This window comes from Theropithecus gelada, chromosome 7a, assembly GCF_003255815.1.
Source record: "Theropithecus gelada isolate Dixy chromosome 7a, Tgel_1.0, whole genome shotgun sequence".
In the NCBI taxonomy this organism is placed as follows: Eukaryota; Metazoa; Chordata; class Mammalia; order Primates; family Cercopithecidae; genus Theropithecus; species Theropithecus gelada.
The window spans coordinates 32,970,503-32,996,885 of NC_037674.1; the positions used below are offsets into that span (position 1 = coordinate 32,970,503).

Below are 26,383 nucleotides of genomic sequence, written 5' to 3' on the forward strand. Positions count from 1 at the left end.
TTCCAGACAGTTTTTCCCCTGAAGTCTATGGGATGGATTGTTTAGGAGTAGCTGGATGGATTCGTTGATTCATTCATTTGTTATCTGAGAATATAAAGATGATCAAGGTCTTTACTCTTGGGAAGCTCACAGTCTAGGGAAGGAGAAACATCAGTAATCACATAATAGTAGCTACCTTTTGAGTGTTTTTCATGTGGTAGGTGGTACAAAAGACAATATTTCAAGGTTCTTTGAAGTTAGTAGTCAGAAATAATACCAGCCACTTGACTTAAAGATTGTGAAAAAAGACCCAAAGGCTTGAGAGTCAGATGTTCCTAGGAGGCAATCAAACCCAGGAGCATGTGAGTCTGCTTATTTTAGAAGCTGAGTGCATCACTTGGGAAAGGCATGGGAGGTTCTTCAGGGCAGACCACTGGGGAGACTAAGTTAGGATTCAAGGTTGGCACCCCTTGGGGCCAGCAGTGCACTGACTCTGCCAGCCGTAGCATCCTTTATGCTCTTATCTGAACAAGTCAATTCAGATCACAGAACATACTAGAAAAGATGTTTCTGTAAGAAATGTTCCAGGATAAAAGGTAATCTGCACAGACAGCATTCATTTAGCGCAATAGCATAATTGCTTCTTGGAGGACCATTGCTGAAAACCATGAGCCTTGTTAGAAGCTACAGCACCCTCAAATCCTACTGCTGTCCGGCTCCTTCTCCCCAGAACCAGGTGTCTCTCCAGGCTAGCATCAGCCCTCTGCTCTCTCATGAGAATTCCAGAGACCTTCTCCCTACAGCATTCTCTCTAGGTGATGTATTTGCCATTGATTTATTTTTTAAACTACAATCTAGGGGACAGTGACCAGTAGGATCCTCTCAATATCTTACTATGAGCTGCTCATTAATCTGTTTTAAAACCACCTTTCTTGCTTTCCTTGCCTCATAAGCCACTCTGATTTCTTCAGAGACAGTGAAACAAGTGTATTTAACATCACCTTTTACATCATTTGATTAAATATTACCCCTGACTTTCTTGGAACCTTTTAGTTCCTTTCATTTAAAGATTTTAAAAGTCAATGTTAACAATCTTAATACCATAAAAAGGAAAGAAAAAGGCACACTATGAGAGTATTTTTTGGAAATTATTTCTACAAAAATGGAAGGAAGTTTACACAAAACAAACTTTAACCCTACCACAACCCCAGAAGTATTTCATTTATCCAACTTCTGTTCCAGCTTTTACTTTCATCATTGTAAACTTTTGCTTTTCTATCCCTTGAGGCTTTTTGTAAACTTTCCATTTTGCAGTGTATTTGTTTTTAGTGTTTGTGTAATATACTCCATCAAATTGATATTTTGTAATTTATTACCCATTCCTTTAGTGCTAGACATTAAGGTTATTTCCATTTTCTCTCTATTATAAATAATGGGAGCAAGAACATCTTTATATATAGAGCTTTTTCCTATGTTTGAATTATATCCTTAGGATAAATTCCCAGGAGTGGGATTAGTGGATCAAAGGGTATGAACAGCTTTATGGCTCTTAATATTTATTGCTGAATTGCCTGAAGGGTCATACTAATTCACAAAGCCACCTGCAACACAGGAGAGGAGCTGCCCCTCCCAGCCCTGCCAACACTCATTTCTTCAGTCAATAGTTTTGGGCAAATTTAATAGGTAGTCAAGGGTAACCCATTACTGTTTTTAATTGGTAATGTCTTTAATTATTATTAACATTGGATATTTTTTCTTATGGGTGTTTCTATTCTACTTTGTATGATTTACTTTTCGTGTCAGAGGATTACATTTTTTTGACACCATGTGAAATTTAAAATATTTGATAATGAAAATGCCAAATGCACGCAGAACAGAGAGAATAATTGATGGAGCCCTCTACGTTACCCAGGTTCAGCAAATAGCAAGATTTGGCCATACTTGCTTTATCTACTCCTTCCTCTTTTTTCCCCTCTTGTGCAGTATTTTAAAGCAAATCCCAGACATTCTGCATATGTTTCCTATACACTTCACCATGCATCTCTGAACATATGGACTTTTTCTTACATAATTATAACACCATCATCACACCTAACGAAATTAATAATTCCTTGCTGTTATTTAATACCAACCTGCAATAACATTTTCCAAAGTGTCTTTTTTTCTGATGCTTTGTTCCAATCAGCATACATTGTGTTTATATTTAGTTATGTTTCTAAAGTCTCTTAAGCTAGAGCATTGCTGCCCCCATCTCTCCCAACTAGTTTTATTCCTACCTAAGGACTGAGTCAGTTGTCTTGTAAAAATGTTCACATTCTGGATACAACTTTTTGTGTTCTTATTAGCGCTAGAAGCTTGATTAGATCAAGTTTCAACTTTTTGGAAAGGCAAGAACACTTCATGGGTGATGTGTGTGTTTCATCGTATATCACTTCTGGGGTGTAGAATGTCTGGTGGTTCCACCTTGGGTGATGCCAAGGCTGATAATGGAGGCAAGAGGTGACAACCCAAAACATGGTTGAATGTTTCTTCATCAGCTTTCACCATCACTGTTTAATCTACTGATGATGAATGCTTAAAGCCATTATTTCATAGAAATTGCAAAATTGTGATTTTCTAATTCTGTCGTTCCTTGGCCATTGATTAACTGGAATTATTCTGTCAAGTAAAACTTTTCCTCATAAACTAGGGCTTTTTAGAATCTCAAAATGCAGTTTAAACAAAGAAGGCAAGATAGATGCTTTATTTTTTCCTCCAAACTGCTTTCCAAGTAAGGAGTTGATGCCTTTTTTACATCCATTGGAGTTCAGTGAGCTGTTCCGGTTTTTTTTTTTTTTTTAAAGAAATATAATACTTATGTTCTTTGATATCTGTATATTTCATGTGTTTTACTCAGTTACACTCATTATTATTTTTGATGTTCAGAATGTTCCATCCTTGGCCCAACGGGAGACACCTCATGTCCTTGTTTTCAGGCATAACAGGGTATCTCAGGTTCATCTAGTTTATTTTTTGTCCCCTGAAATGAGCCATTTCACCAAGATGTCCTGTGTTTTTTCAGTGGGGAATGCTATTTAGAGACCACAACCTGGACATATTATGTTCTTATTGTTTCCAAGTTTTCTCAGTAGATAGAGTAGGGATACGTATTTTACAAAAGAAAATAAAAATTATGAATTCGTACTGATACTGTCATTTTAAATTGAACAAAACTTTGTTTACTTCTTTGATTTCATACTTGTATTGCTTTCTCTTACAGTAAAAATCTTGGTTCCAAACATGATGATACTACAATATATATCAAATGGTTTCAAAATAACTTCAGTGTTACTACTAGCAGTCTTCCCAGTGAATGAGAGATTGCTTTGCAGCTCTATTTATCTTTGATAATCCACTAAGAATATTGAGTCAAATTACTGTATTCTAACAACACTTGAATTAATACTTCTTACCAATTTGTGATACACATCGTTTCTTCAATTCAGTTTGTTCTCAGATTTTAGGGTTCACTTTTTTCTTTTTGGCTTCATTGTATTTTTTGAATCTATAAAATAATGCTTTCAAAGTTAAACCTATGTAACTAGGCTTATGTTTATTACATAAACCTGTGTAATAACTTATTCTTTCTCCTTCACCTAAGTTCTTCCCTTTCCCTATTGGTAACTGTTTATTAATAATTAGGGTTTATTTTGTTTTTGCCGTGTTTCTTTTGCAAATAAATATGCATTCATGTGTCCCCGCCTGTTTTACATCAAAGCGAGTATACTGTCTACCTTGAAATACACTTCTTCAGTGTTTTCGAGATCTGCATTTTTTGGAAGGTTACATAGACCTCCGTCATACCATGGTTTATATAACCAGTCACTTATTGATGGAGTTCTGTTTTGTGTTTCCTAAAATAACAAAAATCCTTTGTTCATATCATTTCATATTTTGGCTGGTGTATCTTTGGGATCTATTCCTAAAAATGGAATTACTGAGTGAAAGGGTTAATGCATATGTACTTTTTCTAGATACTGCTAGATTCACTTCCATAGGAATGTTGTCATTTTGCACTGAGAAGGATTTTAAAATTTGTTTTGTTTTGATACAGGGTCTCACTTTGTCACCCAGGCTAGGGTACAGTGGCACCATCATAGCTGACTTCCACCTTGACCTCTTGGGCTCAAGCAATCCTCCCACCTCAGCCTCCCAAGCAGCTGGGACTACAGGGACACACCACCACACCCAGCTAATTTTTTGATTTTTTGTAGAGACAGGGTCTTACTATGTTGCCCAGGCTGGTCTCGAACACCTAGGCTCAATCAATCCTCCTCTCTTGGCCTCCCAAAGTGCTGGGATCATAGGAATGAACTACTGTGCTTGGCCTGAGAGTGCTTTTTAAAAATTATTCTGTGAGCAGAAAAATTTAATATACAAGAGTTTTGGAAAGTTAATGTGTTATTAATGACCCTACATACTGTTCCCATTATTATGCATAACATGGCCTGGTACAGAGTACTCTGGTTCCTGCCTTCAGGGAAGCTACGGTTTTTCTAGGGAGACATGATTGGAAAGCAAAGAGTGATCTAAGATACAATATATTATAAAAACAAAGATGGGTCTTCTTAGGAAGCCTTTCTTGCTTACTCTAGGCCACATGAGTCTTTGGTCCTCTGAATTTCAACACTTTTAATGAGACTTCTAATGATCCTTTTTTCAAACCAACTTTTGACACTTGGTTGAACAAATATGAATGTATTGAATAACACAGCCAAATGTTTGAAATGCAGGCTGCCCTATAAATTCAAGCTGAATAATCATTTTTTGGAGAGTTGTATCTATATTTCCCAAAGCACATTCTCTGGAAGATCGACTGGATGTTTTAAAGGGTTACACAGTAAAATCAGTGTGGAAATGTTGGATTAATCAAAGCTAATTAGCTGTGACTCCAGAATCATGTCTGCTGCCCCAACCTCGCCTGTTCACAAAATCCCCCTGTCTTGGAGCGTCTCGTGTTAATACTGTTCCGCGAAACACAGAGAATCAGCACGGAGGCTGTTTCAGTGAAAACCATCCAGCCCCACTGGAAATGAGGAAAAATAGAAATAAAAATAAGAGTAAATGAAAACTAAAGGCATCTATTCCAGTTGATAAACTTGTACTTGTACAATTATATATTTTTGGTTAACAATTTTCCATCCCTTTCTTTCTAGATTGAATCATTAAAGAAAAAGTTGCAACAGAAACAGCTCTTAATACTGCAGCTTTTAGAAAAGATATCTTTCTTAGAAGGAGAGGTAAGAATCTGTGTTTCTTGCAAGTTGATGTCTTCCCTACCATTAAATTTTATGTTGCTAAGCCTACCACCAACACTTAATTAAAAATATGGCTATTTCCCGGCCTTGTAAAATTGATTGAGGGTTAAGTGCCAGCCTTGAAAATGAGGTTCTGACAGCTGTTTTTCCTTTACCGTCAGACTCTCCTCATTCCAGTTGCTGCTCACTTCTGCTTTTTAGTTCTACTTTTTCTTATTAAAGAATCATCCTAGCGAGCCTGATAAGCTGTTGATTAGCACTGATAATTCCCTACATTTGTCCAGTGCTTTATAATTTGTGAGATATGTTCGTGTACATTCCTCACATGATTCTCTCTGCAACTTTCAGAAAGGCAAGACTAAGATTATTATCTCTGTATTGATAAATGAGAAAACAGAGGCACAGAGACGACAGGTGGTTTTGCTAAAGGTTGCCCAGCTTAATAAATGTCAGAGCCAGGCTAAAAGACTCCTAAATGCAGTGCTCTCCTATCACATCGAGTGAAGATGTTTTAGAGGGGACTTAATTTTACCTGAAACTTTCAGATGCTTAGTATTCTTGACTTTCTGGCTTTTTGAAAGTCATTTGGGGATTTTGTAAAGGTTCCAGAGAAGAAAATTATGGGGTTGGAAGAACCTTACAAGGTTAGGTATTAATAGAAGGAGAAGTCAAAATCTATTTGCTCTAAAGGTTCTTTATTAAGAGCTTGGCATTGAGCCTTTGCCTTTTGAGACTTCGTGAAAAGCTGGTTTGCCAAGCACCTGTCCTTGTCTGTGTTCCTCGTTATAGTCCTTCCCCAGTGAGAGAGCCCGGCAGACAATGATGAAGTAAGAAAAAAGAGAAGAGAGAACTTCGATTAAGCCCGGGTGTGTGTTGGACACTGTTAGTTACTTTGGATATGTTCTGTATAACACAGAAGTTAAGAGTGGAATCCAGCTTACCCAAGTGTGAACCCTGGATCTGCTTCTTATCAGCTGGGTGATTTGGGGGAAGTTTCTTATCATTATAAAGGAGGGATCATAACTGTGCTACGTGTGGGTGACGGTGAAATGAGAATGTATAGAAGGTGCCTGGCATGTACTAAGCACTCAATAATTTTAAAAGTATTATTGTTGTTCTCTCTTTATTAAAAGGGATGCCCTCTGAGTTAGATGATATTTTCCCCCTTTTATAGATAGTGAAACTGAGGTTTGGGGACATTAGGAAGTCTGCCCAATGTTACAGCAGAGATGGGTAAGCCCAGATCCAGAGCCTGAGCTCTGAACCACCATGTTTGAGTGGGTAGTGAGCTGGGCCTTCATTTACTCTGTTTTTGAAGGGTTGCCTTACAGCAGTCATAACCAGAAGTCCCTCGTGGCCCACAGGGGCCTGGTACCAGATTCAAAGCCCAAGAGTCTCTGTCTTTTGAAGCTGAGTAAATGGGTGTTTTCCCCATTTCCACTCCTGTCTTCCTGTCCACAGTCATTGGCTCAGCGCCAGCCTTGTGAATGAACATTTCTGTTTCTGAGATTCCTTCCTGAAATTGCAGCTCCCTGTGGGAGGAAGCACACCTTCCCCAGTAAGAGTCAGAAAATGAGGGCCCTAGTGGAAGCCCATGTAAGCCCATGTGTCCAAAGAGGGGGCAGTCACAGGAGAGAGGAAAGACGTGCTGACAGGAGAGGCAGAAGGTCCACCAAGACTGTCCCCCACGCCCACCTCTGGCTGTGCTGCTAAAGCAAGCTCTCCTACTGGTAGATTCTTAAATATCCAAGGGAATATTGCAAATGGGGAGTAGTCTTAGAAATCGCTATGTTTGTTCATGCTCAGTGTATTAAACTCATCTCTTACCTTAGTTTGGGTTGCTCCAGACCTTGAAATGTGGAGTCCAGATAGTTTATCTGGGAGGTGATCTCAGGAAGCCCCACAAGGGGAATGGGGAAATGAGACAGGGAAGGGAAGAGAGCCAATAGCGGTGCCATATTAAGGAGGTCGCCCTAGGGACAGCTGAGGCTCATTCCTGCTGGGGATCTCTGGGAGATGGTGTGGAAGTGACCCTGAGCTTTCCTTACTAGAAGACCAGAAAGCTGGGGCATTTATCCACTAACTCCCATCAGTCATTGGCTGAGGCCCACTCCAGAGGGTTGTGGCAGTTCCGGCCTGCCCTCGGCAGAGCCAGTTGGACTCTGGTGGTCAAAGGAAGCCCCCACATAAAGAATCACCAGTGGCCTGTTAGGAAACAGGAATGCCCAGAGGATGTTGGGGGGGTGGGTGGCAGTGTCAGCTATGTGTATCTAATAAGCAAGACTTTGAAAACCAGTTTTTTTGAGCATATCAATAATGATTATCAATTTGATTGATTAAATTCCCTGAAACTATTTAAATTCTAATACAAATTTAGTATGGCTAATTGCTTTTGGCCACTTCAGACATCCACCTTTACAGCAGACAATATATACAAAATAAGTTACATAATGACAGGATTTAATAATACATTTAGAGTTAAACCTATTTTAGAATACTAAATATCATGGGTTTTAATTTATTTTGTCATTGTTTCTGTTCTTGTTTTTTTTTTTTTTTTTTTAAACTTTCCTGAGGCCATTGTTTTACTTCTTTCAATATTTTCTGAGGGTAACATCATTTTGACACCTTCCAGACAGGTGCCATCATCTTTGAGATCCAAAAGAGAAAGGATGCCTTCTCCAAATTGCTAAGATTAGAGGATGTGGGTTACATAGGTTCTTGGTTGGGTCACAGGGCCCTCAGTGGCTTCTTCCAAGGTGACTCAAACTCAGGACTCCTTATCACTGTCTTTAGCACTATTAAAAATACATGTATTCTTTATCAATATTTCATCATACATAGCTGGGCCATGTAGAGATCTCCTCTCCTAGGAGATCAGAGGTGACATTCAAATACTTGGTTTTCCTCTTTGACTCTCAGACTAGTTGATAATTTACACACACTCTGCTGACGCTGTTCCTTGCTAATTGTGAATGATCGCTAATGCTGACACGTTGCTGCTCAACTCTCCACCTGATTGCTCTACGGTACGGATGCTGAGCAGTCCTTCTTCAGGCCCTGAAGTCCTGGGGTGACCTAACTTACATGTTCTTTTGTTATTCTTTCTAACATAACACAGAAAACTTTTAAATAGATATCTAATTAATACCTCCTAAAAGAAACCACAAAAGTTTTGGTAGATAAATCTGGTAACTCCCCTTCTTATTAATAAGTAGCTACGTTTGTTAAGGGCACAATTGCAGACTCCATACTCATACTACCTGAGTACAAATCTCAGCTCTGCCACTTAGTAGTGATGTGATATTGAGCAAGTTAATTAACTGTTCTATGCCTCAGTTGGCTTGTTGATAAATAGGAACTCTCTGTGAAATGGCTTCCTCTCCATAGAGTTGTTATGACGATTAAATGTGTTAATACTTAAGTGATTAGAGAAGTACCTGGCTCATGGTAAATGCTGTATGTGTTACTGTTTCTTTAATTGCCTGGGTCCCAGGGACTCTTTCATTATCATTGATAAATATTTTAGATTGATAGCTATGTCCCATAATGAATCACTCTTTCTCTTTTGCTCATCCTTCAAAGTTGGAGACTGGCATCAAACTCAGCTGTGTGATAATTTAAAAAAGAGAATTTCACCTTTAGGTGAAGAAGAGCAGGGCTTGGACAGGCCAGGTCCTACTAGCAGGCCATAGGGCCCAGAAGTCCTTTGTCTGCAGCAACCAGAAAGGTGCATGCCGGGAAGGTGAGGCTGGACATGAGTCTTATAGGCTGGCAATATTGCAGCTTCTTTTAGCAGTTGGCCCCAGTATTTGTAGAATTCATAGGTGTTTGGGATTCGTATCAAGTCTTAGAGTTTGAGTGTCATAAGCTGATGGTCTTGTATGATGTCATTGCTCCTATTATTTGTTCTGGCTCCATGCCCTGGCAGTATTTAGGGATTTATTGATCATGCCTGTGCTTCTCTTAGCGACAATGCTGTTGGTTTTAAAGAAGCAACCCTTAGTTTCAGACTGAAGAGCCTTAGTTCTTACACATGTCCTCAGTCTAGTTCCTAGCTGTTCCCCAAGAATGTTTTAGCTGTTCTCCTTCTTGAGCTACGGGTTCAGGACTGCATGGCATATCCAGCACTGTGCTGGAGCTGCTTCATACCGGTTAATGAAAGTGGAAGGCATGCATCGCTTCTCAGGTCTCCATTTGGGGATGTCATGTTGGTCACTTGAAATTAGCTATGGAGGAGGTCTTTACATCACAGAAATTGACATACGTCACAATCAGAGCTTTTTAACCTAGGGATTTTATTTTCAAAAATTTACTAGTGCACCATTAGTATTACATAACTCTGCAGTTATATCTAAGGGCTTTGTGTTTTTACCCTGACACCTCTGCTTACAAGCAGAGTGACTCTGGGCGGGTAATTCTACCCCTCTGAGCATCAGTTTCAGCGTTTGTGAAATGGGGATAATCACTCCCACTTGAAAGAAATTTTTTATGATTAAATAATATATACAAAACACTTAGAATTGTGCTTGGCACAGTACCAGTGTTAATTCTTTCTTAATTACTCAGCCTTTTGGAGACTTTGGTTCTGACTCACATTCTGCCATTATCTGTGCATGACCTTGGGCAAATCATGCCACCAACAGTCTGGGCTCAGGTACTTCATCTTTAAAAAAGGGAAAAGGCTAAGATCAACTCTGAGATTATTACCATTTTTAATGTTTGAAAACTTTGTTGAAATGTTGAAATCACATTAGGCTCCTGGACAAACAGTGAAGGGAGGACCCTCTACCTCATCCTGGTCTCAGAGAAAAGGACAGGCCCTTTCCTAGGTCACGGCTGACACTCTAGAACCTTTCTTCTTTTCTTTTAAAACAGAGAATATGGATCATTTTAGTCCCTGGATTCATCATTTGTGCTTACCTGTGTTTAAACTCATTAGATTTGGAACTCCCTCCTCCCTCTGCCCCAAACCCAAATGACACAGCAGGCTCCTAAAAGCTTGCTCTAGCCTGGCCCTGTCAGACTACGTTTTCATCAACCAATTTAAAATCTTCTTGATCCCGCTGATAAGTGAGAACATGCGGTGTTTGGTAGACATAAACATGGGAACAATAAACACTGGGGATTACTAGAAGCGGGAGAGAGGGAGGGGGAAACGGTCTGAAAAACTACTTACCAGGTGCTATGCTTATTACCTGGGTGATGGGCTCGGTCATACCCCAAACCTCAGCATCCCGCAATATACCTTTGTCACCAACCTGCACATGTGCCCTCTGATTCTAAACTAAAGGTGAAAAAGAAAATCTTCCTGATAACAAAAATATGCCCATTCTTTTTTCTTTCTGTTTTTTTCCAAACAATTTTTTTATTAGCTCAACTTCTAGAGAAGAAGAAATATTCTCCATTTCCAATATAGAAAATGTTCTTAAAATAACATTGCAAGCATTTATCTTCATAAGCTTTTTGAAACTCTGAACAGATTTCGTTACACTTTTCTCTGTTGGAAATCCTACACTTACAGCTCAATTCAAAAGTCAGAGGAAAGGAGTCAAATGTCTTGGTTTTGTCCATCCTGCATTTGATGTGTGCTGTGTAACACCTGAGCCTCTCAGTGTGTCTGTTGTGCATTCTTGGAACTATTAATAATTTTTCTGTGTAATGTTGGAGTGGCAGCACCAGGCACCGGGCTCCCCACATGCATCTTATGGAACACACATTCTATGTATGTGCTACAGCCCCCGAGCTGCCCACACCCCTGGGCCTGAGGGAAATGGTGGGGGAGGTGACTGCCAAACATTCGTAACATAATTTCCAAAACATGTTCAGAAGTGTTACACATTTTCTCCCTTCGCGGAGGGCACATGCGCCTCCCAAGCCATCGGGTTGGTATCCGTTACACATATAAACACAAGGGGGGTAGTGTTTGAAAGCAGGAAAACCATGCAATTTACTTCTCAGTCCCAGAAGCAATCTTTTCTGTAGCACAGTCCAGGCAACAGTCTGAGGCTATTCTTTGTCGTTCCACTGTAGTCATATTCTGTAAGACTAAGAAGCAGATAGTCTTGTTTTATTGTATCAAGTCCGTTAATTTAATTTTTAAAAGTATTTCTTAAATCTGCCCCACACTCTCTAACTCTCCTCTTATTGCCCATGTTCAGGCTTTCATCATCGTTTATTTTTTACCTTGTCAACTTAGTTATTTATTAACTTACATAAATAAGTTTCCGTTATTTATTAACTTACATAAATAATTGTTTCTGTTTAAGTGTATAATCCACTGAGTTTTGACAGTGTGTATACCCGTGAAATAACCACTGCCATCAAGATATAGAGCATTTCTATAACCCCACCAAAGATTCTCTGGTTTCACTTTGCAACCCAGCTTTCCATTCATCCCTAGGCAATTCCTGATCTTTTTTTTTTTTTTTTTTTTTTTTTGGAGGTGGCGAGTCACTTTTTATCACTTTTGGTCACTATAGATTCCCATTTAGTGGGAATCCACTGTATGATTTCCATTTCTAGAAATGGAATCCTATAGCATGCACTCTTCGGTGTCGAGCTTCTTTCACTCAGCATAATGATTTGAGACGCATCTAAGTTGTATGCATTCCCTTTTGTTGCAGAGTGGTATTCTGTTGTATGAATATATCACAGTTTATTCATTCACCTGACAAAATACTTTTGAGTTGTTTCTAGCTCAGGGCTATTGTGAATAAAGCAGAAGTGAGCATTATAGTACAACTCATTATGTGAACATAGTTTCAATTCCTCTTGGGTAAATTCCTGGTAGTGGAATAGCTGGGTTGTAAGAGGAGGCATAAGTTTAACTTTCTGAGAGACCGTCGGTTTTTCAAAGGGGTTGTAGTAGTTTAATTTCCTACAGTTTGAGTGTACCAGTGTCTCCATATCCTAACCCAGACCTAGTATTGCCAACCTTTTAAATGTAGCCATTCAGTTTTATAGCTCTTTTAGAATTTGTCTAGCAGGTTTTCTGGCTTTGAAAACCCCAAAATAAAAATAAAAACAAAAGAAAATAAACTGAGCCGTGCTAGGGGATATAGAGTGCTGTCTCATTGTGGTTTTAATGTGCATTTCCTTGTCAACTGGTGATGCTGAGCTTCTTTTCTTCTTTTTGAGAATCTTTTCGTATGCTTTTTGCCATTTGTAAGTTTCATCTTTCGAAGTGTTTGTTCCAATCTTTAGTTCATTATTTTATTGAGCTTTTAGTTTTTTTACTATTGAGTTGGAAAAGTTCTTTATATATTCTGGATTCGAGTCCTTTGTCAGATATATGTACTATGAACATTTTCTCCCATCCTGTGACTTGCTTTTTTGTTTTCTTAATGATAGCTGAAGATACATATATATGTATTTTTTGCAATGGGGTCTTGTGCAGTCACCCAAGCTGGAGTACAGTGGTGCAGTCTTGGCTCAATGCAGCCTCGACCTCCTGGGCTTAAGCTATCCTCCTACGTCTCAGCCTCCTGAGTAGCTGAGACTACAAGTGCATGCCACCACGACGCTTGGCTAATTTTTGTACTTATAATAGAGATGGGTTTCACCACGTTGCCTGGGCTGGTCTCGAATTCCTGAGCTCAAGTGATCTGCCCACCTCGGGCTCCCAAAGTGCTGGGATTATAGGCTTGAGGCACCATGCCAGGCCCTGTTGAAGAGATTTTTTATTTTTGATTTTAAATTAACCATTTATTTCTGTTATGATTTGTGTGTTTTGTGTCCTAAGAAATATTCTCCTACTACAAGGTCACAAATATTTTCTCCTGTGGTTTCCCCTAAGAATTTTATAGTTTTTACTTTTTTATTTAGATGATACATTTTAGGTTGATCTTTGGGTTTTGTGTGAAGTAAAGGTATTAATACTCCTTTTTTTCTACACAGATGCCCAGTTCTTTACTTTTAATGTCTCTTTAATATCTGATATTGATTATTTGTACCCTCTTGATCTCCCTATCTTATGCACTCTATGTCTCTGTCTCTCTTTCTCTTCTTTGCCCAAATAGTGGGTTATCAATTCTTGTTGATTTTTAAAAATAATTAAAATAGCTTTTGGCTTTGGTGATTTTCTCCATTGCGTGTCTGCTTTCTATTTTATTGACTTTTGCCCTGATGTTCATTACTTACTTCCTTCTAATTATTTTGGGATTACTTTGCTTTTCTTTTTCTAGCTTCTTGAGGTAGAACTTAGGTCATTGATTTTAGACCTTTCTTCTTTTTTAATATAAACCTTTAAAGCTGTAAATGTTCTTCTAATCTCTGCTTCACCTGCATCCCACGAGCTTTGATATACTGTAATTTTATTATCATTCAGTTTGAAGTATTTCCTAATTTCCCTTGAGATTTTTCTTTGATTTATGGATTATTTAGAAGCAGGTTATTTGATTTCCAAATAGTTGAAATTTTTGTTGATATCTTATTTTTATTTCTAATTGAATACTGTTATAGTCAGAGAACACAGCTTGTATGGTTTTAACTTTTAATTTATTGGGACTTATTTTATGGCCCAGCATATATTTTCAATTAAATTTTTGTGAAAAAATATATATTTTGCTGTTGTGTATGTTCTACAAATATCAATCGGGTTTAGGTGGTTGATAATATTGTTTAGATAACTGACATTTTTCTTGGATTTTGGATAATTGCCGAGAGAAAGGTGTTATAATCCCTTACCATGGTTTTTTACACTGTCTCTTTCTTTCTTTGTTAGTTTTTACTTTATGTACTTTGAAACTCTGTTACTAGGTACATACACATTTTTGTTATGTCTTGATGATGAATTGATCTTTACGATATGAAATGTTGGTCCCTACCTTTGTTAATACTCTTTGTCTTGATCTCTATTTTAACTGATATTAATGTAGCCATTTTTGCCCTGTTATACTTACTGTTTACATGATATATATTATTCCAGTCATTTACTTTCAACTGATTTGTATCTCTGTATTTAAAGTACATCTCTTATACACAATAGTTGGGACTTGCTTTTTTATACATTGTTATAGTCTTTGCTGTTTAATTGGAGTATGTAGTTTACTATTATTTAATTATATTGATATGATTGGATTTAGATCTACATTTCATTATTTGTTTTCTGTTTGTTGCTTCTGGTTTGTTTTGCTTATTTTGCTTGCTTGTTTGTTTTGTTCTTCCTTTTTGCCTTTTAGATTATTTCAGTTTTTTTAAAATAACATTTTAATTTATCCATTGGCATTTTTGCTATATCTCTTTTCTCTAATATGTTGGTGGTTACTCTGGGTATTGCAGTATACATCATTAGCTGTTCACTGTCCACCTAGAGATAATATTGTACCATTTCTTATAAAATGTAGAAATCTTGCAATGATATAGGTTCATTTACTGCTGTGCCTGTGGCTATAATTTTTATATGTATTGTATCTACATACATTATAAAACCACGATACATTATTATTTTTGCTTTAACGATCATATGCACTTTAAAGAAATTAAGAGAAACTAGATTCTTTCATATATACTCTATTTCTGGAGGTCTGATTTTTCTCTCTGATGTCATCTCTCTTCAGCCTGAAGACCTTTTATTTAGAATTTTGTGTAGTGCAGGCCAGGTGGTAAAACATTCTCTGAGTTTTTCTTCTCTGAAAGGCAGGTCTTTATTTTGCCTTCATTATTGAGAGATATAGAGCTCTAAGTTGCCAGTTTATTTCTCTTGGTACTCATTGTTTCTGGTTTCCATGGTTTTTAATGAGATATCTGTAGTAATTCAAATGATGATGCCCCTGTATGTAACAAGTTGCTTTCAAGATTTTTCTTCGTTTGTGGTTTTCAGAAGTTTGACTGTAATGTGTTTCTCTCTGAATTTATCCTGTTTGGGGGTTTACTGAGCTTCTTGAATTTGTAAATTTATGTCTTTCACTGAATGTGGGGAGTTTTCAGCTATTATGTTGTACAGTGATTTTTCTGCTTTAATTTTCCTCTCTTTTTCTTTGATTAAAAAATCCATACGTTACGCTTTTCAAATTGCTTCACAGTTCCACAGTGCTCCATTTATTGTTTTCAGTCTTTTATTTATCTACTTTCAATTGGGTAATTTCTATTAATGTATCTTGAAGTTTACTGACTTTTTCCTTTATCATCTTCAGTCTTAAGTCAATCTGGTGACTTTAAAAAAAAAATTCAGGTATTATACTTTCCTGTTCTAAAATTTTCATTTAGTTCTTTTTTTTATATTTTCTATTGATTTTTTTTACTACTTCATTAATCGTTAGCATATTTTTCTTTGTCTCGCTGATCATTGTTATGATGGCTGCATTAAAGTCTTTGTCTGAAAATTCCAACATCGGAGTTATATCAGGATTGGTGTCTGTTGATTCTCTTTTCCCTTAGGAATGGGTAATATTTTCCTGACTCTTTATATGTCACATAATTTTGGATCATAAGCTGGACATTGTGAGTGCTTTGTTGGGTTTTTGTTGTAAAAGGCAATGAATTTAGCCAGACCCAACTACATCCTGCTTGTCTGTGATGGTGATGGCAGATCTCAGTTCAGTTCTTTAAACATTAGCTGCAAACTTCTTTCAGTTTTCTCCAGACATGCATGGTTCAGTCGTCTACCAGTGACTTGAGCTGAGTCTATATACAAGGGTTTAGTGTTTTCCCCCTACTCTGACTCTTCTCTTTTGCCATCTCCCCTACTGTTAGTAGCCCTGGCATCCTTCTCCTGGTTTCTTCCACCAGAAAGATGATCTTTCTGTTAATATTTTACTATATCTGTACTGCCACCACCATGACTGTGCTGCTGTCAGGGCAAAGCTGCCAGCAAAAAGAAAAATAATAAAACACAGAGAATACGGAGGACTACTTGCCACGTGCTTCAAGTTTCACCTCATCTCCAAAACTTGCCGGTCTTTGTTGACTTCTCTAGAGACCTCATTAGTTGTTTTTAATCTGTTATTCAGAATGTATAGCTGTGACTTGCAGCAGGATCAGTTTGTTGAGTGCATACTCCTTTCTACTGCAAATGCAACCCCCACTCTTTAGCTGAATAGTTGCAGTGGCCTTTCTGCTGCCTTTTGTCTTATTTTCCTCCAATCCAACTTTCACTTGGGAGCCAGGTGATTAAAAGAAATTCTGGTGCTGACTTTGCGATTGTAAGATTGGTTTCTAACTTCTTGTAATGGCATACGTAGCCTTTCGTAACTAACTTCTGCACACCTGTGTAATGCAATAAGGTGCCTTTTCTCAACCCTGTGTGTTTCCACAGTTCTGGAATACTCATCTCCTTTGCTTTTTCTTACTCTCTTTCTCTTGCCTAACTCCAGAAACTCCACCCCTGTCCCCGTTTTGAGTCAGATGTCCCCTCTGAGTTCCCTCTTAATATTCTTTGGGTCCCCCTATAATGTTACTTAGCACATTGTTCTCTTATTTGCTGCTGAGTTATCTGTATCCCCGCAAGACCAAGCTCCTCAAAGGTGGCAAATCATGCCATATTTCTTTAACTTCTAACTCTTCCCTCAGCTAATTTCACTACCTGATATATAGTAGATATACAATAATTTTTCTACTGATTGCATTATATTCTCATGGGTATACATTTTTTATTTTGATTTCTGTGGGTATCTGTCATGCACACACAGAGTTCCCATGAAATAGAACAAAGGATTTGGGGTCACTTGTCCACTATTCACTGTGTATCAGTTGCGGCATATTTGTTAACCTTGTCTTTTAGGCCCCCTACCTATAGGTATTAGACCCAGCATGCTGTGAAATCCTCACGATTAAAGTCTTTACACTAAGAAGGGATAAGGCTATGGGGTTACTGGAGCATCCAGCAAAGGCAGGCCTCTTCTGCCTTTCTCTTTCCTTATAAATTAGAGAGTTTAGACATTGTTGGGGAAGCGCTCTCTCTCTCGCTCTCTCTCTGCGTGGGCGTGTGTGTGTGTGTGTGTGTGTGTGTGTGTATGTGTGTGTGAATGCCGATGACTCTCTGGGAATAAGCCAGCACCATTCTTCCATACTGGGGATGAGGTGATAGATTCAGAGCCTATTGATCTGTCATAGCATGTCATCTGCTAAGGGATCTGGAGAGCATTCTCTTCCTTTACACCATTTCTTATTTATCAGAAGGGATTCATTGACCTTTACACTGTACAGAACATGAATTTTCACAAGAACTGATACTTTGCTCCTTGGTATCGACCTTTCAGAGCAGGAGCTACTGAATAACCCACATTCTTTCTTTCAAAACAAATGAGCTTCTGTCTCCATAGAACTTTTAAACTTCGTTGTGTTATCTAATGTCTTAGAATAGTGCCTCAGCTTCAGCTCCAACTTAAGAAAAGAGCAAACGATTTCATTTCTAGTTATGCAAATAAAATGTTCATTGTAAAATCAATTATAAATTTATTTATTCAGCAAATATTTATCTTGCATCTGCTGCATGCCATGCTTTGAGAATACAACCAGGAAGATAGATATGATCACTGCTTCCTGAACATTTAGTCTAGTGTTAATGAAAAATATATAGAAGGACTTTTTAAAAAGCATCCCCAAATCTCATACGCAGAGATAACCACTGTTCACTTCTTTCTGAACTTTTTTTTTTTATTTTGGTGTTTTTGCCCTTTAGATTTCAGGCACCAGCACTTCATCTATTTTCATTTCAGTATCTTCAACTTCTTTGTCTATTTTCATTTCTGTATCTCTTGCTTCTTTGTCCTTCATTTCCCCCATGAGGCAAATTTCCAATTGCTGAGCAGCTAATCTTTAACTTATGTAATGTTTGGCTCTGGCCTGAAAGAAAAAAAGTTTTCTGAATGTGCATTTTAATCCCAAGGAGCTTGTTCTACTTTATATGTGTGAGATTCTGAATTTTCCACACCTATGAAATACTAATTAAGTTATAGAGGTATTTCCTACTGTTAAATTAACAGACTTGCTCATTTTATAGTTTAATGAGGAGGTGTTAAAAGTTGGGCTGCACCTTATTTATAATGGCAAAAACATGATAAATATCTAAATGCCCATCAATAAGGGACTAGTTAAATAAATAATGTATCCATACAATGGAATACTATTAATGAATTAAAATAGTTTGTTGACACAAAAAGAAAACTAATAAAGATAGAAAAATAGCTGCAACAAATTAGTGGCTGAAAAAGCAGATTATAACATAGATTACAATATTTTGTTTTCATTTGTGTAAAATTGGATGCAGATGTCTGTACATGCATAGAAAGCCATTTGTATGGATTCAATCAATCTATTTCTTCAACACCTATTGTGTAAGTGATGCTCTGTAAATACATTGTGATAGTTGCCCATGTTATGGGGCAAAGTCAGATAATACATATAAATTGTATTATACATATTTGGGGGGGAACATATTTGACTTACTGAAAATATCTTTTTTCTCGTCTCCAGAATAACGAACTACAAAGCAGGTTGGACTATTTACTAGAAACCCAGGCCAAGACCGAAGTGGAAACCAGAGAGATTGGAGTGGGCTGTGATCTTCTACCCAGGTATTTAGGAATTTCCTGATTTTTTTTTTTTTTTTAATTCAGATTCCTCTTTGGCTGAAGAAAATACTTTACTGGGCCGTTCTTAGCAGAATTGCATTCTTCCTATCAAAAATATTTCTGCAAAGCCAAGTGGTGGCTGCTGAGGGGCTTGACTGGTTTCTGTAGGAACAGGGGCATTGTGCAGGGTGGAGGGGTAGGCAAAGGAGAGACCTGGGGAAGCCATTTAGAGAGACATGGGCCCTGTCAGTGAATGCATGCATTTCTTCCTTCCTTCATTCATTCAGCTAATGCTGTTAGTATCTTCCCTATGTCAGACAGTTTGACACAGAGAGGAACGAGATTTGGTTCCTGCCCCAGAGTACAGTCTGGAGGGAGAGACAGGTATGTAGGTAGACATATATAACAGTGTGAGAGGGGCATCGAAGGTGCTTTAGTGATATACAAGAGGGAGGATCTAAACCTTGAAAAAAATTCATCTATTCCTCAGTACTGTAACAGGGTATTGTCAAGCACTGGATCCAGTTCATAAATACCTGCTCTGGTTGAGTCATCAGCAGATACGCGATAACTATAACCCGGTTTGTTCAGTTACATTCCTGAGCTAGAAGACTGACCTGTTCCTTGTTAAGCTGCTTCCACGCTTGTGTCTCTTCCTGGTGACATTAGAGCCTGTAACACAGTAACCTGCCTCTGATAACTAACTCGCCATTTCTAGGTGCTCACAACTGTGCCCGGCCTAAAGAGGACATAAAACAAGTTTACAGCAAAGATGCTAATGACATGTGACTTGTGATTTAGGTAATCAAGATCACAAAATGCCTGGTATCCTGTGTGCAGGAGGGTGGATTCTTGTGTGGACTGGGACACTTGTGTGTGCTTTGCTGGACATAATAGTCTAGAAAAATGTCGAATCCTGGAATCCTGAGTGGTTATAGCTGGTGGAAAATAGTGACAGGCCGATCACCAAGCTGGGGTGTGGAATACCTGGTTCTTGTCCTAGCAGCCAGCAGCAGGATGCCTTCAGACAGGTTCTTCACTGGGGCCTCAGTTTCTCGACTTGTAAAGTCAGTGATTTGACTAGGTAATTTCTCAGATCTCCAGAAGCTCTAACATTGCATAATAAGGCCTCCTTTCCTTACTTTATTAATTTGTATTTATTACTGGTATTATCATTTTTGTTAATTAAAATGAATCACTTGCCATTCTAAAAGAATTTACCAAAAGCAGAATTAGGTTCTTTCTTTGACAATGTCCTCAATTACATTGCTTGCCTTCTCGTAAAAAGGCATTTTTTATCATTCTGATATAATTAACAGAAAATGTTGAATATCTATATCTATATACATATACATATATCTATATATATATTAGACTCTCGATCTCATCATCGTGTGGTACAAAGTACATGGTGAAAATATAACCAAAAAGAATGATCAATTGTGTTCAGAGGCCTTTTTGAAATATAAATAATTTGGCCATTTCCCCACTTTTTGTATTTTTCAAAAGCCAACTGGCCTAGTCCACTCTAATTGCCCACATAATAAATCTTGTTTGGCTAAGACGGGTACAAAACTATGTCTGAAACCAATAAATTGTTTGTTTTCTAATTCCCACATTTTGGCTTAAAACAAGCTTTTCAATTTGTATGCCCAAGTATAGCCTGAAGCAAACTTTTATGGCTAAGTTATGAAACCACAAAGCGGTTTTCATAATGGAAGTGCTGACAGACCCTTAACTTATGGCCATGGTGAACTTGGAAGCCACTTCAGTATCTAAAAGCAGCTTTTCCATAAATGTAACATTTGGTTTCCCCCAGGATCCATCTTAGCAGTTTAACTACCTAGGTCAATCAGCAGAGGAAATGAAAACTACATATCCGTGTTTCCGAAAAGGCAGAATAATATTTCATTCGTTTCCTCGCAAATATTTATTAAGTGCCTACTATGTGAAAGGCGCCAGGCAAGTCTGGGTGGGGAGGAGCCCAGGATCTTTAGGTAACTTAGGGCAGGGCAGCGGCCTTCCACCTGTACTTCTTGGAACTGCCTTACTCTGAGCTGGGGCTCCTGGAGAGGCCTCGGGATGCCCGGGGGGATGAGGAGGGTTAGTGAGGGGCTGGCCCGTGGGACCCTCCTTCCTCCCCAAAACAACCTGAGAAAGTCAACTTTTAGTCTGTTTTGTGTGTTGGATTCCAAGTAAGATTCTGTTTGAATAAATAGCTCTATGGGCAGAAACAAATTGGAACTCCCGGTCTAGTTAATCCCCATGTTTTATGGATACCAGAATCGAGGCTCAGAGAGATCAAGTGATTCACTGGAAGCCACATAGCCGGAATTAGAACCAGGCCTTTTTGAGTCTTGGTGCAGTACATGAGTAGTTTGAAAGTGTGTAATAAACAGAGAGCTACTAAATGGTGGTGTGTATGTTCTAACAAAATTCCTGGTTCATACTTGGACTTCAAATTTGCATCTAACTAATAAAATATTCCATGGTATTGTCCAGAATATTTTTAAGATTTTTTTCTCCAGAATATTTTAGACCGGTACAAGCATTGAATTAAGCCAGAGTTATGCAGAAGGGTTTTGTTCTTACTCCCTGTTCTTCTCCTACAAGGAATTCATCAGTGTGGGACAGTCAGGGAGGCTCAGGCTGTCCAGTTCCCTGCCCAGCCAGCTGCTAGCTGAGCTCAGCCTTGGGCAAGTTACTTTATCTCTCTAAAGCCTCAACTCTTTCATCTTTAAAATAAGAATGAAGAGGACAATATCAAACCTCATTGGGTTGCTTTGAAGATTAAATGAAAACGTGTACATAAAGCATTTAGAGACGGGGCATGGTGGGTCACGCCTGTGTTCCCAGCACTTGGGGAGGCCAAGGCAGGAGGATCCTTTGAAGCTAGGAGTTCAAGACCAGCCTAAGCCACATAGCAAGACCTTATCGCTACAATAAATAAATAAATAAATAAATAAATAAATAAATAAATAAAAAATAGGCCGGGCATGGTGGCTTACACCTGTAATCCTAGCACTTTGGGAGGCCGAGGCAGTGGCTTGCCTGATCTCTGGAGTTCAAGATCAGCCTGGGCAACTTGGTGAAACCCTGTCTCTACTAGAATACAAAAAAGTAGCCGGGTGTGGTGGTGTGCACCTGTAATCCCAGCTACTAGGGAGGCTGAGACAGGAGAATAGTTTGAACCCGGGAGGTGGAGGTTCCAGTGAGCTGAGATCACACCACTGCATTCCAGCCTGGGCCTGGATGACAGAATGAGACCCTGTCTCAAATAAATTTAAAAAAATAAAAATAAAAATGAAAGCATTTTAGCATAGTAACTGGACCAGAGTTCAGCACTTAATAGCTATTACTATTAATATTAACTAAACCCAAACTCTGATTTTCTGTGTAAAACATTGTATAAAATATAAATAAATTTGAGTATGCTAAGATGATTTCATTAACTTTTTATTGGTGGTAATTATTGATTTTATGAAATGGATTGATAGCCTGATCAAGTATATAGTGCTTCAGTATGCATTGGACTTTTCAGTTAAACTCTCTAGACACCCCCTCTAGACACTATGTAAAACTCTGGAAGGCCCAGTGATTGATGAGGCCTCTGTCAGCTAAGACCTGAGAGTGGCCCTGCATGCTGCAGGCATGGGGTACTTGTCTCATTATACAATAGCATGGCCTCTCCTACCCAGTCATCTGTACAACTGCAAGTGTTACATGCTGTGCTACTGCTAGTAGCATTTTTAGAGCTGCTCTACTTTTTTTTTTGTCTTGTGTGAAAAAAAAAATTGCATTTAATTGCCAGGTGCGGTGGCTCACGTCTGTAATCCCAGCACTTTGGGAGGCCGAGGCGGGCAGATCACCTGAGGTCAGGAGTTTGAGACCAGCCTGACCAACATGGAGAAACCCCATCTCTACTAAAAATAAAAAATTAGCCAGGTGTGGTGACACATGCCTGTAATCCCAGCTACTCAGGAAGCTGAGGCAGCAGAATCGCTTGAACCCAAGAAATGGGGGTTGTGGTGAGCTGAGATCGCACCATTGTATTCCATCATGGGCAACAAGAGTGAAACTCTGTCTCAAAAAAAAAAAAAAAAAAAAAATTGCATTTAGTTGATACTCAAAAACATTTGTTGGGTGAATAAGTGAAAGATACATACCAAGTGAGGAATGTAGGCAGGGGATCAGTATTATCACATCATTTATTTATTTAATAAAGGCCTTGGATGAAGTGATTCCTGCTTATATTTTACCTCTTTTTTTTTCCTCTCTCTCTCTCTCTCCTCACTAGAATATGAGCTCCATGAGGCAGGGATTTTCATCTATTTCACTAATTGCATTCTCCCTGGGACCTCCTTAGAGCAATGCTTGGCACATACTAGGCACTTAATATTTGTTGAATGGAGCCATCTCCCTGTAGCATTCGACAGTCCTTGCTAAGAAGAAAGGAAGGATTCCTCAGCCTGTTTCTTACCCTTGCGGGAGTTTTCTCTCCTGGTTCTCCAGCTATCTCGGTGGTCTGTCCTTCTCCAGCTTCTTTGATGGCTTCTTTTCCTCCTCCAATACCCTCGCCGTGGTAGTCCACATGGCTCTATCTTGGTTCCAGTACTTCCTGCAAAGATTGCATCCAGTCTCACAGCTTCACCTCTCCTCTCTGTGGCTGAGCCACAGAAAGTGTGCACCCTTCTCTTGAATACAAGTCCTTGTTCCCCGCAGCCTTCTGGGCACTCCCAGCTGGTGTCCACTTGGTCTTCATACTTGCCGTTGCATGGCCGAGTGTGCCATCTCTTTCTTCAAAGTCACTCCTCTTAGGAGTGAGTAAGAATACTGGCTTGGAAGTTAGACCTGAGTTTGAGTTCTGAGTCTGCCTCCTGCTGTATTTGCAGCTTTGGCAAATTCCTGCCCTCCTTGATTCTTATCTTGAAAAGGATGATTTCGGTGGCAATCCCTTTGGAAGCTTGTTGAGAGGATTAAGTGAAGTAACAGGCATAGAATGTCCAGTGGAAGTGCCCCGCATTTTCGTATTTCTGTGGCTGCAGCCGCTGCTTTCCCAGACACCTAAACTCAGTATATTGCAGTCACTTCTGAGTCAGAGAATTATTTTGCTCCTTGACTCACTCACTTATACTGTGCTGTTCTTTCCTTCATGACTTGCCTCTTTCTTTCCCGTTCCTCCTGCTGCCAGCCTGCCCGAGACTGTCTAATCTACTCAGTACCATCTCTCTGCCTCACTTTCTCCTCCTCAAAAGCTTCCCCTCCTTCATCTAATCTTTGTTTTCCATAAATTTCTAGTGACAAAGGATCTCTTCATAAAGAGAGAGGGAAAGGGAAAGGGTGAGAGGAGACTCACTGTGGGCTCAGGAGTTTTCACACGCGCGCGCGCACACACACACACACACACACATGTGTATGTGAGTATTTAAAGACTCAGAAATTTGGTTTGAAAACTTTGATATATGTTAATGAAAGCCATTGAGAACAAGTCCCGGTCATCTAGCTTTCATTTACAAAGAAAAATGAAAAAAACGAAAACCAAAAGAAAAGTGACTTTTCTTTCTCCTGCCCTATAGTGAAACTTGGTTTCCAGCAAACTCATCAATTATGTCATAATAGGTGCAATTTGATGAAAAATATCCCCCATGGTCATAAGTGCTCAGCACGTAGTGAGTGCTTTAAAATGCTTATATTTTCGTATTTCTGTTGCAAAGACCAGAACACAAAGTAGCTTTTTGTCAAAGCTTTATTTGCTGATTCTGCTATTGTTTTCCCCAGGGGAACTGCCCCTTTATTGATTAATAAAAGGTTAACAATAGCCTAAATGTGTTAAGGCAAATGGTTGGGTTTCAGTTTTGTGCTTGAGATTATTTCTGTTCTTGAAATCCTGTTGTTTCCTAGTGATCAACAAAATAAAATACCCCACTTCTTTTTTAAAAGATCGGGATATGAGAGCCTGTTTTTGAACCCTAGAAGGTTCACTTTTATAAATATTTCTGCATTTTATGGGCTTTCAGGATATTGTCACTGGAGACTGTTTCTGTTATGTGGAATTTTCACAGGAGTTGGCACAAATAGCCATCTGGCTTCTGCTCCTGGCACTCCACTAAACTGCCTGGTCAGGTCCCTGGGGCCTCCTGGATCACCACGTCCCAGGGATTGCTCTCTGTGGCAGGTGACACTGGGACCCCTTACTTCTTGAAACTCCTCCAACCTTTGGTTTCCTTTGTAATTCATATGTGGGGTAATAGCTCTGTGGCTGGCTTCTGTGAGCTGCTGGATTCATGGAGATGATGGAGATGTGGCTTTCACCCTTACAGAAATTATACCTAGCCATGGACACAAATGGGTAGACCAACAAGTGCAGGAAGATGCTATAGAGGCTTGGCGCACTGGCCCATGCCTGTAATCCCAGCACTTTGGGAGGATCATTTGAGGTCAGGAGTTCAAGACCAGCCTGGCCAACATGGTGAAACTCCGTCTCTACTAAAAATACAAAAATTATCCAGGTGGTGGTGGCACGCGCCTGTCATCCCAGCTACATGGGAAGCTGAGGCAGGAGAATTGCTTGAGCCTGGGAGGCAGAGGTTGCAATGAGCTGAGATCATGCCACTGCACTCCAGCCTGGGCAAGAGAGAGAGATTTGGTCTCAAAAAAAAAAAAAAAGCTATGGAGGTGTGAGAAGCCTCCATAATAGGTGTGTATGGGGATTGGGTGGAGAACACGGAGAATCTCTTTGGGGGAGACATGCAAAGTTTAAAATACACCCCCTGCCATGCTTTTAATACATCCTCTATCACCGGGTGAATGACTGGATGTGGGAAGTTAGGGGAAAGGGATTCGACTCCTAGGCTTCATGTACACATTTTCTCATCGCGTTGGTTGGGATAAAGAACGTAGCTGTGTGAAAGAACCCATAGGTCTCGGTGGCTTAGCACAGTAAAGATTAATTTCCTATGTCACAGTTTAAGGCAGTTTGGTATAGGTTTCACTCCACACAGTCTTTCAGTAACGCAGGAATTCCTCCATCTAGCGACCCTGCCTGCACTTAGGAGTCCTCCTGGATTCTCCAACTGTATGCTGTATATAAAAGGGAAGAGAGAGAGCGTGGGGGATTTACGTAGAAGATTTTTATGGGTTAAACATGGAAGTAGTAGAAGTCATTTCTGCCTGTTTAGTCACAAGGCCCACCTAATGGCAAGAGAAGCTGGGAAATGTAGTTACGTGTCCAGGATGAAAAAGAAATGGGATGTCTTAGTCACCCAATCCTGTTAACTGTAACTCCCAAATATCTCCCTAAAATCTCCCTGCCACTTCCCATCCAGTGCTTCTGTCAGAATTCAAGCTCTCATGATCTCTCTTTCACCTCCTGAAGAACAAGAATTTTCTAACTGACCTGCCTTCAGAATAATCCTTCCCTAGTCAACCCTCGATAGTACCAGAGGAATCTCGCTAGAATAAAAATATGAGCAGACCATGGCCCTCCTTAAAAACCTGCTGTAGTTCCCTGTCCCCTTCTGAACTACTTAGCCAGGGACATGGGACCCTTCTCCAGCAGGCCTCATCTTCTGCCACTCTCCCGCATTGTGAACT

The 26,383-nt window shown here is 39.2% G+C and overlaps 1 protein-coding gene and 1 pseudogene across 2 annotated transcripts in view; both read left to right on the plus strand.

Annotated features, from left to right (window-relative positions):
* MYZAP (myocardial zonula adherens protein) overlaps positions 1 to 26,383 on the plus strand; it is a 94,235-nt gene that overhangs the window by 65,213 nt on the left and 2,639 nt on the right. Inside the window, exons 11-12 of one of the 2 annotated variants that reach the window (XM_025389892.1) lie at positions 5,175 to 5,258; positions 18,693 to 18,793. In XM_025389892.1, the coding sequence (XP_025245677.1) occupies positions 5,175 to 5,258; positions 18,693 to 18,793 (185 nt within the window). The remainder of the gene's footprint in view (positions 1 to 5,174; positions 5,259 to 18,692; positions 18,794 to 26,383) is intronic. The other variant, XM_025389894.1, reaches the window with a different exon arrangement.
* Positions 12,232 to 12,288, plus strand: LOC112628091 (annotated as a pseudogene).